Here is an 18,123-nt window from a genome sequence, read left to right on the forward strand (position 1 = left end):
CCAGGTAGTCCTAAAGCTTTCTTTAGTTGTGCCCAGTGTCCTGCGGAGCCGCTATTCCCCATGGTCCTTACGGAGTCCCAGCATCCACTTAGGACGTCAGAGAAACAGGCTTTATCGTGATCTTTTGCCCAATGTTTCATGAGGCAATTCAATCAATTACCTATATTTTGGGGGGTAAAACTTCCTTGATAGCGTGCGAAAAAAAAGAATCCGGATCCATTTGCTTTCGCGGGGAAAAAAACGCACTTATCGGTGATCTTGTTTCTCCTGCCTCTAGGCAGGTGAAACAAAATCATCAACAGTTCCGCCTATAGGGGAGAAATTAATTACCCTCTCGGAATCAATTAGCTGCAGTAATTTACAGCGGCAAATTGAATTCCCCCCTCAGTCGGCAACAGGCTGAATACCCCCTAAGTCTGCAACAAGCATGTTATTTTTATTACATTTGCACCAAACTGTAACTGTGATTATGACTGAAGTAATTCTGCAGCAATCCGTACCAGGATCTATATTGTTCTATAAAACACAGGTGAAGAAAGGACAACAGCAGTTATCATTTACCAAATTTAGAGGATTCCAGCCGTAAAAATGACAACAGAATAATTCCACTGACAATAGTTATACATCATTAAACATCCAACACCTAGTAAAATATCAGTTCCACATCTACATCTGATATAAACAATGGAAAGCATCACTTATCATAAACAAGCCAATCATTAAAATGGGAACTTGAAATACAGTGCTGTATAAAACCATGCCTCCGTGATATCGCTGGTTTCAAGTGAGCAGAAAGGCTGCATTCTCCTGAATATTGCTTCAGAGAATGCCTGCTTCCACTTGGTATACATAACCGATACACTATAACTTGTTCTTATGATCAGTACAATCGTAGTACAAGTTCTTCACATCCAATAAGCCACACTGCCATCTAGTGACCATTTATAAGACAGCAGTGGAGAGATACAGTTCATTGCTTTCCAAGGCTCTGTAAAACAAAAAAGGTTTCATTGTGCGCGAGAGCCGTAATCCCCACAAATTCCTTTCTGCAAAATTACAAATTGTCCTTTTCTCACAGGCGTTCAGATAAATACACAGCTGTTCGGCATCCCACTTGTATGACACCCTTCAACACAGAGTAGGCTGGAGCCTGCAGGAAAAAGACAGGAAAGTTTTACCTTGACATTTACAGAGTCATTCCAAAAACAATAAATTATTTGTTCCACATTTCTGAACTTTAGTGACACCAAGGCTACTGGCTGGAAGGGTATATTCAGCTTATGAAAGCACAAGAGATAGCTGCCACATAATAAGGCCTGCTGGCTCCAGTCCACAAAGGAATATCAGTCTAATGTGTCTACACTAGTCACTATAGCATGCCATGCTCTTCTTGCATTGAACACCCAAATATAAATACATTTCTCTGACGTCCTAGTGGATGCTGGGACTCCGTAAGGACCATGGGGATATAGCGGCTCCGCAGGAGACGGGGCACAATAATAAAAGCTTTAGGATCAGGTGGTGTGCACTGGCTCCTCCCCCTATGACCCTCCTCCAAGCCTCAGTTAGATTTTTGTGCCCGACGAGAAGGGTGCAATCTAGGTGGCTCTCCTGAGCTGCTTAGAATAAAAGTTTAAGTTAGGTTTTTTATTTTCAGTGAGTCCTGCTGGCAACAGGCTCACTGCTACGAGGGACTTAGGGGAGAGAAGTAAACTCACCTGCGTGCAGGATGGATTTGCTTCTTAGGCTACTGGACACCATTAGCTCCAGAGGGATCGAACACAGGCCCAGCCATGGAGTCCGGTCCCGGAGCCGTGCCGCCAACCCCCCTTGCAGATGCCGAAGTTGAAGAGGTCCAGAGGTCCAGAAACAGGCGGCAGAAGACTTTCAGTCTTCATAAGGTAGCGCACAGCACTGCAGCTGTGCGCCATTGTTGTCAGCACACTTCACCAACAGTCACCAACTGTCACTGAGGGTGCAGGGCGCTGGGGGGGGCGCCCTGGGCAGCAATGTATAATACCTTTTTATGGCTAAAATACATCACATATAGCCCTTGAGGCTATATGGATGTATTTAACCCCTGCCAGATCTCACAAACTCCGGGAGAAGAGCCCGCCGAAAAGGGGGCGGGGCCTATTCTCCTCAGCACACGGCGCCATTTTCCTGCTCAGCTCTGCTGTGAGGAAGGCTCCCAGGCTCTCCCCTGCACTGCACTACAGAAACAGGGATAAAACAGAGAGGGGGGGCACTTATTTGGCGATATGATTACATATATAAAAATGCTATAAGGGAAAACACTTGTATAAGGGGTTGTCCCTGTATAATTATAGCGTTTTTGGTGTGTGCTGGCAAACTCTCCCTCTGTCTCCCCAAAGGGCTAGTGGGGTCCTGTCCTCTATCAGAGCATTCCCTGTGTGTGTGATGTGTGTCGGTACGTGTGTGTCGACATGTAGGAGGACGATGTTGGTGAGGAGGCGGAGCAAATTGCCTGTATTGGTGATGTCACTCTCTAGGGAGTCGACACTGGAATGGATGGCTTATTTAGGAATTACGTTATAATGTCAACACGCTGCAAGGTCGGTTGACGACATGAGACGGCCGGCAAACAAATTAGTACCTGTCCAGGCGTCTCAGACACCGTCAGGGGCTTGTAAAAACGCCCATTTACCTCACACGGACACTGACACCAGTGTCGACGGTGAAGAAACAAACGTATTTTCCTTTAGGGCCACACGTTTCATGTTAAGGGCAATGAAGGAGGTGTTACATATTTCTGATACTACAAGTACCACAAATAAGGGTATTATGTAGGGTGTGAATAAACTACTTGTAGTTTTTCCTGAATCAGATAAATTAAATGAAGTGTGTGATGATACGTGGGTTTCCTCCGATAGAAAATTATTGGCGGTATACCCTTTCCCGCCAGAAGTTAGGGCGAGTTGGGAAACACACCTTAGGGTGGATAAGGCACTCACACGCTTATAAAAACAAGGGGCGTTACCGTCTCCAGATACGGCAGCCCTCAAGGAGCCAGCTGATAGGAAGCTGAAAAATATCCTAAAAGTATATACACACATACTGGTGTTATACTACGACCAGCAATCGCCTCAGCCTGGATGTGCAGCGCTGAGGGGGCTTGGTCGGATTTCCTGACTGAAAATATTGATACCCTTGACAGGGACAAGATTTTATTGACTATAGATGCATTTCTATATATGCGAGATGCGCAGAGGGATATTTGCATTCTGGCATCAAGAGTAAATGTGATGTCCATATCTGCCAGACGAAGACACGACAGTGGTCAGGTGATGCAGATTCCAGACGGCACATGGAAGTATTGCCGTATAAAGGGGCGGTCCATCGGACCTGGTGGCCATGGCAACAGCTGAAAAATCCACCTTTTGTTACCCCAAGTCACATCTCAGCAGAAAAGGACACAGTCTTTTCAGTCTCAGTCCTTTCGTCCCCATAAGGGCAGGCGGGCAAAAGGGCCAGTCATATCTGCCCAGGGGTAGAGGAAAGGGAAGAAGACTGCAGCAGGCAGCCCATTCCCAGGAACAGAAGCCCTCCACAGCTTCTGCCAAGTCCGCAGCATGACGCTGGGGCCGTACAAGCGGACTCAGGTGCGGTAGGGGGTCATCTCAAGAGTTTCAGCACGCAGGGGGCTCACTCACAAGTGGACTCCTGGATCCTACACGTAGTATCCCAGGTGTACATTGGAAATTCGAGACGTCTCCCCCTCACAAGTTCCTGAAGTCTGCTTTACCAACGTCTCCCTCCGACAGGGAGGCAGGTTTGGGAACAATTCACCCAGCAGGTGATAATCAAAGTACCCCTTCTACAACAAGGGAAGGGGTATTATTCCACACTATATTGTGGTACTGAAGCCAGACGGCTCGGTGAGATCTGAAATATTTGAACACTTACATACAAGCGTTCAAATCAAGATGGAGTCACTCAGAGTAGTGATAGCGAACCAGGAAGAAGGGGACGATATGGTGTCACTGGATATCAGGGACGCTTACCTACATGTCCAAATTTGCCTTCTCACCAAGGGTACCTCAGGTTCGTGGTACAGAACTGTCACTATCAGTTCAGACGCTGCCGTTTGGATTGTCCACGGCACCCCGGGTCTTTACCAAGGTAATGGCCGAAATGATGATTCTTCTTAAAAGAAATATGGACGCTTTCCTGATAAGGGCAAGGTCCAGAGAACAGTTGGAGGTCGGAGTAGCACTATCTTAAGTAGTTCTACGACAGCACGAGTGGATTCTAAATATTCCAAAATCGCAGTTTTTTCCGACGACACGTCTACTGTTCCTAGGGATGATTCTGGACACAGTCCAGAAAAGGATGTTTTCTCCCGGAGAAGAAAGCCAGGGAGTTATCCGAGCTAGTCAGGAACCTCCTAAAACCAGGAAAAGTATCAGTGCATCATTGCACAAGGATCCTGTGAAAAATGGTGGTTTCTTACAAAGCGATCCCATTCGGTAGATTTCACGAAAGAACCTTTCCGTGGGATCTGCTGGAAAAATGGTCCGGATCGCATCTTCAGATGCATCAGCGGATAACCCTGTCTCCAAGGACAAGGGTGTTTCTTCTGCGGTGGCTACAGAGTGCTCATCTATGAAAGGGCCGCAGATTCGGCATTCAGGACTGGGTCCTGGTGACCACGGATGCCAGCCTGAGTGGCTGGGGAGCAGTCACACAAGGAAAAAATTTCCAGAGAGTGTGATCAAGTCTGGAGACTTCTCTCCACATAAATATACTGGAGCTAAGGGCAATTTACAATGCTCTAAGCTTAGCAAGACTTCTGCTTCAAGGTCAGCCGGTATTGATCCAGTGGGACAACATCACGGCAGTCGCCCACGTAAACAGACAGGGCGGCACAAGAAGCAGAAGGGAAATGGCAGAAACTACAAGGATTCTTCGCTGGGCGAAAAATCATGTGATAACACTCTCAGCAGTGTTCATTCCGGGAGTGGAAAACTGGGAAGCAGACTTCCTCAGCAGGCATGACCTCCACCCGGGAGAGTGGGGACTTCATCGGGAAGTCTTCCACATGATTGTAAACCGTTGGGAAAAACCAAAGGGGGACATGATGGCGTCCCGCCTGAACAAAAAACTAGACAGATATTGCGCCAGGTCAAGGGACCCTCAGGCAATAGCGGTGGACGCTCTGGTAACACTGTGGGTGTACCAGTCAGAGTATGTGTTCCCTCCTATGCCTCTCATACCAAAAGTACTGAGAATCATAAGAGGGAGAGGAGTAAGAACGATACTCGTGGTTCCGGATTGGCCAAGAAGGACTTGGTACCCGAAACTTCAAGAGATGTTCACGGAAGACCCGTGGCCTCTACCTTTAAGAAAGGACCTGCTCCAGCAGGGGCCTTGTCTGTTCCAAGACTTACCGCGGCCGCGTTTGACGGCATGGCGGTTGAACGCCGGATCCTGAAAGGGCATTCCAGATGAAGTCATCCCTACCCTGGTCGAAGACAGGAAGGATGTAACCGCAAAACATTTTCACCGCATTTGGTGAAGATATGTTGCGTGGTGTGAGGCCAAGAAGGCCCCTACAGAGGAATTCCAACTGGGTCGTTTCCTACATTTCCTGAAAAACAGGACTGTCTATGGGCCTAAAATTAGGGTCCATTAAGGTTCAAATTTCGGCCCTGTCGAATTTCTTCCAGAAAGAACTGGCTTTAGTGCCTGACGTTCAGATGTTTGTAAAAGGGGTACTGCATATACAGCCTCCTTTTGTGCCCCAGTGGCACCTTGGGATCTCAATGTTGTTTTGAGTTTCCTAAAGTCACATTGGTTTGAACCACTCACCACTGTGGACTTAGCATCGTCACCTTCCATGTGAGATATTTTATTAGCCCTGGCTTCAGCCAGGCGTGTGTCAGAATTGGCGGCTTTATCATATATAAAGCCCTTACTTAATTTTTCATTCTGACAGGGCAGAATTGAGGACTCGTCCTCAATTTCTCCTTAAGGTGTTTTCTGTTTTTCACATGAACCAACCTATTGTGGTACCTGCGGGTACTAGGGACTTGGAGGACTCCAAGTTACTTGACGTTGTCAGGGCCCTGAAAAATATGTTTCCAGGACGGCTGGAGTCAGAAAATCTGACTCGCTGTTTAGCCTGTATGCACCCAACAAGATGGGTGCTCCTGCTTCTAAGCAGACGATTGCTCGCTGGATTTGTAATACAATTCAGTTTACACATTCTGTGGCAGGCCTGCCACAGCCAAAATCTGTAAAAGCCCATTCCAAAAGGAAGGGGGCTCATCTTGGGCGACTGCCCGAGGGGTCTCGGCTTTACAACTTTGCAGAGCAGTTACTTGGTCAGGGGCAAACACGTTTGCTAAATTCTACAAATTTGATACCCTGGCTGAGGAGGACATGGAGTTCTCTCATTCGGTGCTGCAGGGTCATCCGCACTCTCCCGCCCGTTTGGGAGCTTTGGTATAATCCCCATGGTCCTTACGGAGTCCCAGCATCCACTAGGACGTCAGAGAAAATAAGATTTTACTTACCGATAAATCTATTTCTCGTAGTCCGTAGTGGATGCTGGGCGCCCATCCCAAGTGCGGATTGTCTGCAATACTTGTACATAGTTATTGTTACAAAAATCGGGTTATTCTTGTTGTGAGCCGTCTTTTCAGAGGCTCCTTCGTTGTTATCATACTGTTAACTGGGTTCAGATCACAGGTTGTACGGTGTGATTGGTGTGGCTGGTATGAGTCTTACCCGGGATTCAATATCCTTCCTTATTATGCACGCTCGTCCGGGCACAGTATCCTAACTGAGGCTTGGAGGAGGGTCATAGGGGGAGGAGCCAGTGCACACCACCTGATCCTAAAGCTTTTATTATTGTGCCCTGTCTCCTGCGGAGCCGCTATATCCCTATGGTCCTTACGGAGTCCCAGCATCCACTACGGACTACGAGAAATAGATTTATCGGTAAGTAAAATCTTATTTTTACAATGCAGGGTTGCATTTATATGTATAGTGGGCACTTTAAAATGATGACTACTTTTCTGGAGAAAAACTAGTTCTCTGGAAAATCTGTTGGTTAGGAGTTAAGCACAAAACAAGTCAGCTCTTACCAGCTCTGCATCGTGCTCCAGTCCTGTGTCATGGTGCTCCATCTCATCATCCCGAAACTTCTTTATTGTCTATGGAGGAGGCAATGGTCAGATGCAGCCCAACAATATTATATAGAATTGAATTGGGATTGTAATTATCGGACATGTTGGAAAATGATTTTGGAATAATAACACTATTGAATTACAGTTATTTAGGTTGAAAAAAAGACAGTTTGTCCATCGAGTTCAACCTATATCTAATCTAATAATTAGAAGTTGTATCCTTGGATTTCTTTTTCTGCAAAAAAAAAATTGTCTAACCCCTTTTGATTAAGCCATGATAACCTTCTTCGGCAGAGAATCACCAAATATTGATTTGATTTAGATTTCTCTACTGCTCATTCACTTTGCATTTTGTTAATTTATAAAATAAGATTTTACTTACCGGTAAATCTATTTCTCGTAGTCCGTAGTGGATGCTGGGGACTCCGTAAGGACCATGGGGAATAGACGGGCTCCGCAGGAGACAGGGCACTCTAAGAAAGAATTAGGAATACTGGTGTGCACTGGCTCCTCCCTCTATGTCCCTTCTCCAGACCTCAGTTAAGGAAACTGTGCCCGGAAGAGCTGACAGTACAAGGAAAGGATTTTGGAATCCAGGGTAAGACTCATACCAGTCACACCAATCACACCGTATAACTTGTGATAAACTTACCCAGTTAGCAGTATGAACAACAATAGAGCATCAGATCAACCCTGATGCAACCATAACATAACCCTTATTTAAGCAATAACTATATACAAGTATTGCAGAAGAAGTCCGCACTTGGGACGGGCGCCCAGCATCCACTACGGACTACGAGAAATAGATTTACCGGTAAGTAAAATCTTATTTTCTCTAACAACCTAGTGGATGCTGGGGACTCCGTAAGGACCATGGGGATTATACCAAAGCTCCCAAACGGGCGGGAGAGTGCGGATGACTCTGCAGCACCGAATGAGCAAACACAAGGTCCTCCTCAGCCAGTGTATCAAACTTGTAGAACTTTGCAAAGGTGTTTGAACCTGACCAAGTAGCCGCTCGGCAAAGCTGTAATGCCGAGACCCCTCGGGCAGCCGCCCAAGAAGAGCCCACCTTCCTAGTGGAATGGCTTTTACTGATTTTGGAAACGGCAAGCCAGCCGCAGAATGAGCCTGCTGAATCGCGTTACAGATCCAGCGAGCAATAGTTTGCTTTGAAGCAGGAGCACCCAGCTTGTTGGATGCATACAGGATAAAGAACGACTCAGTTTTTCCTGACTCTAGCCGTTCTGGCTACATAAACCTTCAAAACCCTGACTACATCTAGTAACTCGGAATCCTCCAAGTCACTAGTAGCCACAGGCACGACAATAGGTTGGTTCATATGAAAAGATGACACCACTTTTGGCAGAAATTGTGGACGAGTCCGCAATTCTGCCCTGTCCATATAAAAAAACAGATAGGGGCTTTTATGTGACAAAGCCGCCAATTCTGACACACGCCTAGCCGAAGCCAAGGCTAATAGCATGACCACCTTCCACGTGAGATATTTTAACTCCACGGTTTTAAGTGGCTCAAACCAGTGTGATTTCAGGAAACTCAGCACCACGTTAAGATCCCAAGGTGCCACTGGAGGCACTAACGGGGGCTGAATATGCAGCACTCCCTTTACAAACGTCTGAACTTCAGGAAGAGAAGCCAGTTCTTTTTAAAAGAAAATGGATAGGGCCAAAATCTGGACCTTAATGGACCCCAATTTTAGGCCCAAAGTCACTCCCGACTGTAGGAAGTGAAGGAAACGGCCCAGCTGGAATTCCTCTGTAGGGGCATTCCTGGCCTCGCACCAAGCAACATATTTTCGCCATATACGGTGATAATGTTTAGCCGTCACGTCCTTCCTAGCCTTTATTAGCGTAGGAATAACCTCATCCGGAATCCCTTTTTCTGCTAGGATCCGGCGTTCAACCGCCATGCCGTCAAACGCAGCGCGGTAAGTCTTGGAACAGACAGGGCCCCTGCTGCAACAGATCCTGCCTTAGAGGCAGAGGCCATGGGTCATCTGTGAGCATTTCTTGCAGCTCTGGATACCAAGTCCTTCTTGGCCAATCCGGAACAATGAGTATTGTTCTCACTCCTCTTTTTCTTATGATTCTCAGCACCTTGGGTATGAGAGGAAGAGGAGGAAACACATAAACCGACTGGAACACCCACGGTGTCACCAGTGCGTCTACAGCTATCGCCTGAGGGTCTCTTGACCTGGCGCAATACCTCTGTAGCTTTTTGTTGAGGCGGGACGCCATCATGTCCACCTGTGGCAGTTCCTAACGACTTGTAATCTGTGTGAAGACTTCTTGATGAAGTCCCCACTCTCCCGGGTGGAGGTCGTGCCTGCTGAGGAAATCTGCTTCCCAGTTGTCCACTCCCGGAATGAACACTGCTGACAGTGCTTTTACGTGATTCTCCGCCCAGTGAAGAATTCTGGTGGCTTCCGCCATCGCCACCCTGCTCCTTGTGCCGCCTTGGGGGTTTACATGAGCCACTGCGGTGATGTTGTCTGACTGAATCAGCACCGGTTGGTTGCGAAGCAGAGGCTCCGCTTGACTTAGGGCGTTGTATATGGCCCTTAGTTCCAGAATATTGATGTGCAGACAAGTCTCCTGACTTGACCACAGACCTTGGAAATTTCTTCCCTGTGTGACCGCCCCCCACCCTCGGAGGCTTGCATCCGTGGTCACCAGGACCCAGTCCTGAATGCCGAACCTGCGACCCTCGAGAAGGTGAGCACTCTGCAGCCACCACAGAAGAGACACCCTGGCCCTGGGGGATAGGGTGATCAGCCGCTGCATCTGAAGATGCGATCCGGACCACTTGTCCAACAGATCCCACTGAACAGTCCTCGCATGGAACCTGCCGAAGGGAATGGCTTTGTATGACGCCACCATCTTTCCCAGGACTCGTGTGCATTGATGCACCGACACCTGTTTTGGTTTTAAGAGGTCTCTGACCAGAGTCATGAGCTCCTGAGCCTTCTCCACCGGGAGAAAAACCTTCTTCTGGTCTGTGTCCAGAATCATGCCCAGGAAGGGCAGACGCGTCGTAGGAATCAGCTGCGACTTTGGAATATTCAGAATCTATCCGTGCTGTTGCAACACTTCCCGAGAGTGTGCTACGCTGATCAGCAACTGCTCTCTGGACCTCGTCTTTATGAGGAGATCGTCCAAGTATGGGATAATTGTGACTCCTTGCTTTCGCAGAAGCACCATCATTTCTGCCATTACCTTGGTAAATATTCTCGGTGCCGTGGACAGACCAAACGGCAACGTCTGGAATTGGTAATGACAGTCCTGTACCACAAATCTGAGGTACTCCTGATGAGGTGGATAAATGGGGACATGCAGGTAAGCATCCTTTATGTCCAGAGACACCATAAAATCCCCCTCTTCCAGGCTTGCAATGACCGCTCTGAGCGATTCCATCTTGAACTTGAACCTTTTCAGGTAAATGTTCAGGGATTTTAAATTCAATATGGGTCTGACCGAACCGTCCGGTTTCGGTACCACAAACATTGTGGAATAGTAACCCCTTCCCTGTTGCAGGAGGGGAACCTTCACCACCACCTGCTGGAGATATAATTTGTGAATTGCCGCTAACACTATTTCCCTCTCTATGGGGGAAGCTGGCAGGGCCGATTTGAGGTAACGGTGAGGGGGCATCACTTCGAATTCCAGCTTGTATCCCTTAGATACAATCTGTATAGCCCAGGGATCCACCCGTGAGCGAACCCACTGGTGGCTGAAATTTCGGAGACGTGCCCCCACCGATCCTGGCTCCACCTGTGGAGCCCCAGCGTCATGCGGTGGATTTAGTGGAAGCCAGGGAGGACTTCTGTTCCTGGGAACTAGCTGTGTTGTGCAGCTTCTTTCCTCTACCCCTGCCTCTGGCAAGAAAGGACGCACCTCGGACTTTCTTGCCTCTTTGTGATCGAAAGGACTGCATTTGGTAATATGGTGCTTTCTTAGGTTGTGAGGGAATATATGGCAAAAAATTTGACTTCCCAGCCGTAGCTGTGGAAACTAGGTCCGAGAGACCGTCACCAAACAATTCCTCACCCTTATAAGGTAAAACCTCCATGTGCCTTTTTGAGTCGGCATCACCTGTCCATTGCCGAGTCCACAGGACCCTTCTGGCAGAAATCGACATTGCATTTATTCTAGAGCCCAGTAGGCTAATGTCTCTCTGGGCATCTCTCATATATAGGACAGCGTCTTTTATATGCCCCAGGGTCAGTAATATAGTATCCTTGTCCAAGGTATCAAGTTCCTCAGATAAAGTATCTGTCCATGCTGCTACAGCACTACACATCCAGGCCGACGCAATTGCCGGCCTTAGTATGGTACCTGAATGTGTATAAACGGACTTCAGGATACCTTTCTGCTTTCTATCCGCAGGATCTTTTAAGGTGGCCGTATCCTGTGACGGCAGGGCTACCTTCTTAGATAAGCGTGTCAAAGCTTTGTCTACCCTAGGGGAGGATTCCCAGCGTAACCTATCCGCTGGCGGGAAAGGATACGCCATAAGCAACCGCTTGGAAATCTGCATTTTCCTATCTGGAGATTCCCAAGCTTTTTCACATAACTCATTTAACTCATGTGAAGGGGGAAAGGTCACCTCATGCCTTTTTTCCCCAAACATATAAACCCTCTTGTCAGGGACTGGGTTTTCCTCTGAGATGTGCAATACAGCCTTCATTGCTATAATCATGTAGCGGATGGCTTTAGCCATTTTAGGCTGCAACTTTGCATCATCGCTATCGACACTGGAGTCAGAATCCGTGTAGATATCTGTGTCAACAATTTGGGATAGTGGGCGCTTCTGAGACCCTGACGGCCTCTGCGCTGTAGGATCAGGCATGGGTTGAGACCCTGACTGTCCCAAGGCTTCAGCTTTATCCAACCTTTTATGCAAGGAAGTAACATTATCATTTAAAACCTTCCACATATCCATCCAATCGGGCGTCGGCGGCGATCCCACATTCATTTGTACCTGCTCTGCTTCCACATAGCCTTCCTCGTCAAACATGCCGACACAAGCGTACCGACACCACACACACAGGGGATGCTCTATTTGAGGACAGAACCCCCACAAGGCCTTTTGGAGAGACAGAGAGAGAGTATGCCAGCACACACCCCAGCGCTATATGACCCAGGAATTACACAGTAACTTAGTGTTTACCCAGTAGCTGCTGTATACACTGATTTTGCGCTAAATTTATGTGCCCCCCCCCCTCTCTTTTTACCCTCTTTCTACCGTGAGTCTGCAGGGGAGAGCCTGGGGAGCGTCCTCTCAGCGGAGCTGTGGAGAGAAAATGGCGCTGGTGAGTGCTGAGGAAGAAGCCCCGACCCCTCAGCGGCGGGCTTCTGTCCCGCGATTTTGTGTAAAATAATGGCGGGGGCTCATGCATATATACAGTGCCCACCTGTATATATGCTGCTTTTGCCAAGAGGTACCTTATTGCTGCCCAGGGCGCCCCCCCCCTGCGCCCTGCACCCTGCAGTGACCGGAGTGTGTGGGTTTAATGTGGGAGCAATGGCGCACAGCTGCAGTGCTGTGCGCTACCTCATATGAAGACTGGAGTCTTCTGCCGCCGCTTTTGACGTCTTCTTGCTTCTCACGCCGGCTTCTGGCTGCTGGCTCTGCGAGGGGGACGGCGGCGCGGCTCTGGGATCGGACGACCAAGGGTGCGTTCCTGTGTTCGATCCCTCTGGAGCTAATGGTGTCCAGTAGCCTAAGAAGCATGACCTATCCGCAGTTAGTAGGGCTACTTCTCTCCCCTCAGTCCCACGTAGCAGAGAGTCTGTTGCCAGCAGATCTCTCTGAAAATAAAAAAATCCTAACAAAATACTTTCTATTTAGCAAGCTCAGGAGAGCTCACTAAAGTGCACCCAGCTCGTCCGGGCACAGATTCAAACTGAGGTCTGGAGGAGGGACATAGAGGGAGGAGCCAGTGCACACCAGTATTCCTAATTCTTTCTTAGAGTGCCCTGTCTCCTGCGGAGCCCGTCTATTCCCCATGGTTCTTACGGAGTCCCCAGCATCCATATATATGGCACTGCCCAACTGCGACAATTATTGCTCATCCGATATGATGCCAACGGGCGGCAAATAATGCACTATTACACCACCACATCATTAATTGGTGATACTGAATTAGAAAATACTGGCCTGTAGTATTTACACCACAAATGTATTAATAATGAGACTGGGGAAAGCAAGAACAGATGCTCAGAAGCAGCAGCTTAGAGTCTCCAGTTTTTGTTACACCAAAACCTGACCTGCAGCCACTATCAGCGGCCCACAATTTCACACCGCTGTGACTTTAACACTATCGCACCTGCTTACTAATTATCCCAAACTTGCTTACTGAAGAAGCAATGCGCTCAGGGAAGATTAGTGCGAGTAACACCGTGTCGCACTGACATCTCATTTACAGTAGCACCCGGCAACCCGCTCACACTGCACTTCAACCCGGGAATAACCCTACTTTATTCCCAGGTTGAAATACCGGAACAGTCGACCCGGGAAATTGTAACATACTCCTTTCAGACCGCACCTCGACCCGGCTCACGACGGCAATATACCAGGTTATTTTGACGATGTGAAAGGAGTATTAGCCTCCCAGGGGCAGACAGCAGGGGGCTATTGCCTGGCCTGCTGGTGAGCATGATGTAAGGCACATCCTATGCGTCTTTCTCATTCACTGACCCGGTACTGGGCCTATAGAGGGTTCCTATGACCTACAGGAGTCATGTGAGAACAATATTGCTATTGTGAGTGACATGGCTGCATCAGGTAGTACTGTATTATCCACCAGTGCTGTGTGGTTGCCATCAGGTTACAGTGTATCAGTCAGCTGACGCTTTGTACTGCAGTACAGCAAGACTATGGAGGGGGATACAATTACCAATGGTCATTGACCACGTGTAATTGCTTCGCCGGTGGCTATCCAATTAGCCCAGCTTATCAGGGATTTTCTTTCATCTGTCCCGTTTGGCTGAAGCCGCAAAAAATACAAAGAAGGCGCTGAACTTGTGTGTTTTCATAAGAAAACATTTTTTTAACCTAATTGGATAACCTGTAAAAAAATTTCAGGAAATATTGCAAAAGAAACCTTACATTTTTTGCACCCGATGTTTTATTATGGGTAAATGGATACCCCCTAAATATTAAACCCTCAGCCACTTGTATAGACAATATAAAAGGAAACACTGCTCCTGAAGTGCACCCAATGATTTAGAACTTTTACAGGTCTAAAACCTGCCTGTCTGCAATTCAGGTGTTTGATCTAATGCAAGGTTCTAAAAGCAGCCCTGTATAATGCAGACACACAAGGACCATGAAATAGGTTACTGTCCACGTAATATAAATACCTGTAGTAATTCTCTGTGCTTCTCAGGGTCCCTCTCCATAAGCGCTCTGATCTGATTGTTGTAATGGTTAGATATAGACTCCTCCACCGCCACTGTACACGCCATTGCGCCTTTCTTCCCCAACAGAGCAGTCCCAGCCCCTGAGATTGGCAAAACGTACAACATATGAGTATATAGATATAATGGCACAGAGATAATGATAGTGATGCAGAAACTTACCTAATACAAACCCAGCCACATTCCAAAACGGCAGCAGTATTGTAGGCCGGACCCGGTTTGAAACCATGAGCTCATCAAACTTTTTCAAGTGCTCTTTCTCCTGATCCCACATATGCTGTAGGAACAAACACGGTTATACAGAAGACGTTACTACACAATGGTAATCAAACTTTTACTATTAGGTTTGTACTTCTAGATCTGGGAGACAATTTACAGATCTTGATATATAATGGATAACACACGAGGTAATGAGCTTGGGATACCTCGCTGCCTCTCCATTTGCACTACAATAGATTTAGTTGCCTGGTGTGGGTTTGATTCAGAATTTGCACCTGGCAAAACCATGTTGCAATGCAAGTCAGGCAGATTTACAATAATGACAGCTTGTGTTCTAGTATAATGCTATGTTCCCTACATGCAAAAGCAGCCAGTATTTTCCCTGAATACACACAAACAGAAAAGCTGCATTTTAACCCCTTGCATTACAGATTGGTTTGTCACTGGGGCAAATTGCTCCTTCTTCAAGTTGTTCTAACTTTGAAATCAGAATAATATACACTATTACATACCCTTGGTGGCCGCTTTATTAGGTACACCTGCTTGTTAATGAAAATATCTAATCGGCCAAGCATATTGTAGCAACTCGATGCATAAAACATACAGGCAAGGTTAAGAGGCTCAGTTGTTGTGATCTAAGTGACTTAAGCCGTGGAAAGATTGTTGGTGTAGATGGGGTGATTTGAGTAGATCAGAAAATGCTGATCTCCTGGGATTTCCACACACAACTGTCTCAAGATTTAGCAGAGAATAGTGCACACAACAAAATACATCCAGTAAGTGGCAGTTCTGTGGGTGTAAGCTTCTTGCTATTGAGAGATGACTCTTTTATTCCTTAATTAGTTATAGAATTAAAAATTAGACCAACAAAATAAATACATGTAATTCTTGTTTATGATGTGTGAGGTGCCTAAAATATATGTTTGGCCTTTAGTGGGTATGTGGTATTTATTCACTCACAAGAATAGAAATGGTCATTATGTGCCTTGTTTGGCTTGTACACTTGTTAGAAGCATTAGTATTACACCTTCAGCATCTCTTATCCCTAGGTCAGGCATGTCCAAACTGCGGCCCTCCAGCTGTTGAGAAACTACACATCCCAGCATGCCCTGACACAGCTTTGACATTCTCTGACAGCAAAACTGTGTCCGGGCATGCTGAGATATGTAGTTTCACAACAGCTGGAGGGCCGCAGTTTGGACATGCCTGCCTTTGGTACTGTGCTCATGAGCAGCCAAATGCTGAATATGGTCACCATTTTACAGTATCGCCCCCATAGTTAATAACTGTGCAATAAGATTTGGTAGAATGTATATAGCCTGACACCTGAATAACTTGTATTGTGCTGGGAGCACCAACCAATCAGTGCTCTGGACACATGACAGGCCTCCATGCATCCGTAGTGCATAACAGCAGAACTCTCCTGACATTTTTTAAAGAAATGGTACATATGTCCCATGTAGTATGGGGTGAGAGTCTCAGGCATTGGACATGTATCACTCTGATACTTGAGGGAAGTGGGGTTTACTTATAACATTTGTGTCACAATGGACATCTCCTTGACATTTGAGCTAGAGGGGCCCCTTATAGATCCACTAAACAAAAACAAAGTAAGAATTGCAAATACTCATGTAATAGTCTCCGCAAACAGTCAGAATTAAATTATGGAAGATAAAGCTGAGATGCTGGGGAAAGTATGGTGTAAAATAAGATTTTACTTACCGATAAATCTATTTCTCGGAGTCCGTAGTGGATGCTGGGGTTCCTGAAAGGACCATGGGGAATAGCGGCTCCGCAGGAGACAGGGCACAAAAAGTAAAGCTTTTCCAGATCAGGTGGTGTGCACTGGCTCCTCCCCCTATGACCCTCCTCCAGACTCCAGTTAGGTACTGTGCCCGGACGAGCGTACACAATAAGGGAGGATTTTGAATCCCGGGTAAGACTCATACCAGCCACACCAATCACACCGTACAACTTGTGATCTAAACCCAGTTAACAGTATGATAACAGCGGAGCCTCTGAAAGATGGCTTCCTTCAACAATAACCCGAATTAGTTAACAATAACTATGTACAATTATTGCAGATAATCCGCACTTGGGATGGGCGCCCAGCATCCACTACGGACTCCGAGAAATAGATTTATCGGTAAGTAAAATCTTATTTTCTCTATCGTCCTAGTGGATGCTGGGGTTCCTGAAAGGACCATGGGGATTATACCAAAGCTCCCAAACGGGCGGGAGAGTGCGGATGACTCTGCAGCACCGAATGAGAGAACTCCAGGTCCTCCTTAGCCAGAGTATCAAATTTGTAAAATTTTACAAACGTGTTCTCCCCTGACCACGTAGCTGCTCGGCAAAGTTGTAATGCCGAGACCCCTCGGGCAGCCGCCCAAGATGAGCCCACCTTCCTTGTGGAGTGGGCCTTTACAGATTTAGGCTGTGGCAGGCCTGCCACAGAATGTGCAAGTTGGATTGTGCTACAGATCCAACGAGCAATCGTCTGCTTAGACGCAGGAGCACCCATCTTGTTGGGTGCATACAATATAAACAACGAGTCAGATTTTCTGACTCCAGCTGTCCTTGCAATATATATTTTTAATGCTCTGACAACGTCCAGTAACTTGGAGTCCTCCAAGTCACTTGTAGCCGCAGGCACTACAATAGGCTGGTTCAGATGAAATGCTGACACCACCTTAGGGAGAAAATGCGGACGAGTCCGCAGTTCTGCCCTGTCCGAATGGAAAATCAGATATGGGCTTTTGTAAGATAAAGCTGCCAGTTCTGACACTCTCCTGGCCGAAGCCAGGGCTAGAAGCATGGTCACTTTCCATGTGAGATATTTCAAATCCACCTTCTTTAGTGGTTCAAACCAATGAGATTTTAGAAAGTCCAAAACCACATTGAGATCCCACGGTGCCACTGGAGGCACCACAGGAGGCTGTATATGTAGCACTCCCTTAACAAAGGTCTGGACTTCAGGGACTGAAGCCAATTCTTTTTGAAAGAAAATCGACAGGGCCGAAATTTGAACCTTAATAGATCCCAATTTGAGACCCATAGACAATCCTGATTGCAGGAAATGTAGGAATCGACCCAGTTGAAATTCCTCCGTCGGAGCACTCCGATCTTCGCACCACGCAACATATTTTCGCCAAATTCGGTGATAATGTTGCACGGTTACTTCCTTCCTTGCTTTAATCAAAGTAGGAATGACTTCTTCCGGCATGCCTTTTTCCTTTAGGATCCGGCGTTCAACCGCCATGCCGTCAAACGCAGCCGCGGTAAGTCTTGAAACAGACAGGGACCCT

At 47.1% G+C, this 18,123-nt stretch overlaps 1 protein-coding gene across 2 annotated transcripts in view; it reads right to left on the minus strand.

The window, feature by feature from the left end:
- Window positions 1-550: 550 nt before the first annotated feature.
- The window catches only part of COQ7 (coenzyme Q7, hydroxylase), a 48,790-nt gene continuing 31,217 nt past the window's right edge, over window positions 551-18,123 (minus strand). Inside the window, exons 3-6 of one of the 2 annotated variants that reach the window (XM_063934407.1) lie at window positions 14,759-14,873; window positions 14,540-14,679; window positions 7,113-7,181; window positions 551-1,150 (exon numbers count right to left, since the gene is read on the minus strand). In XM_063934407.1, coding sequence (XP_063790477.1) covers window positions 1,073-1,150; window positions 7,113-7,181; window positions 14,540-14,679; window positions 14,759-14,873 — 402 coding nt within the window. In that variant the 3' untranslated portion in view covers window positions 551-1,072. The remainder of the gene's footprint in view (window positions 1,151-7,112; window positions 7,182-14,539; window positions 14,680-14,758; window positions 14,874-18,123) is intronic. The other variant, XM_063934408.1, reaches the window with a different exon arrangement.

Source organism: Pseudophryne corroboree, chromosome 7, assembly GCF_028390025.1.
Source record: "Pseudophryne corroboree isolate aPseCor3 chromosome 7, aPseCor3.hap2, whole genome shotgun sequence".
Taxonomy (NCBI): domain Eukaryota; kingdom Metazoa; phylum Chordata; class Amphibia; order Anura; family Myobatrachidae; genus Pseudophryne; species Pseudophryne corroboree.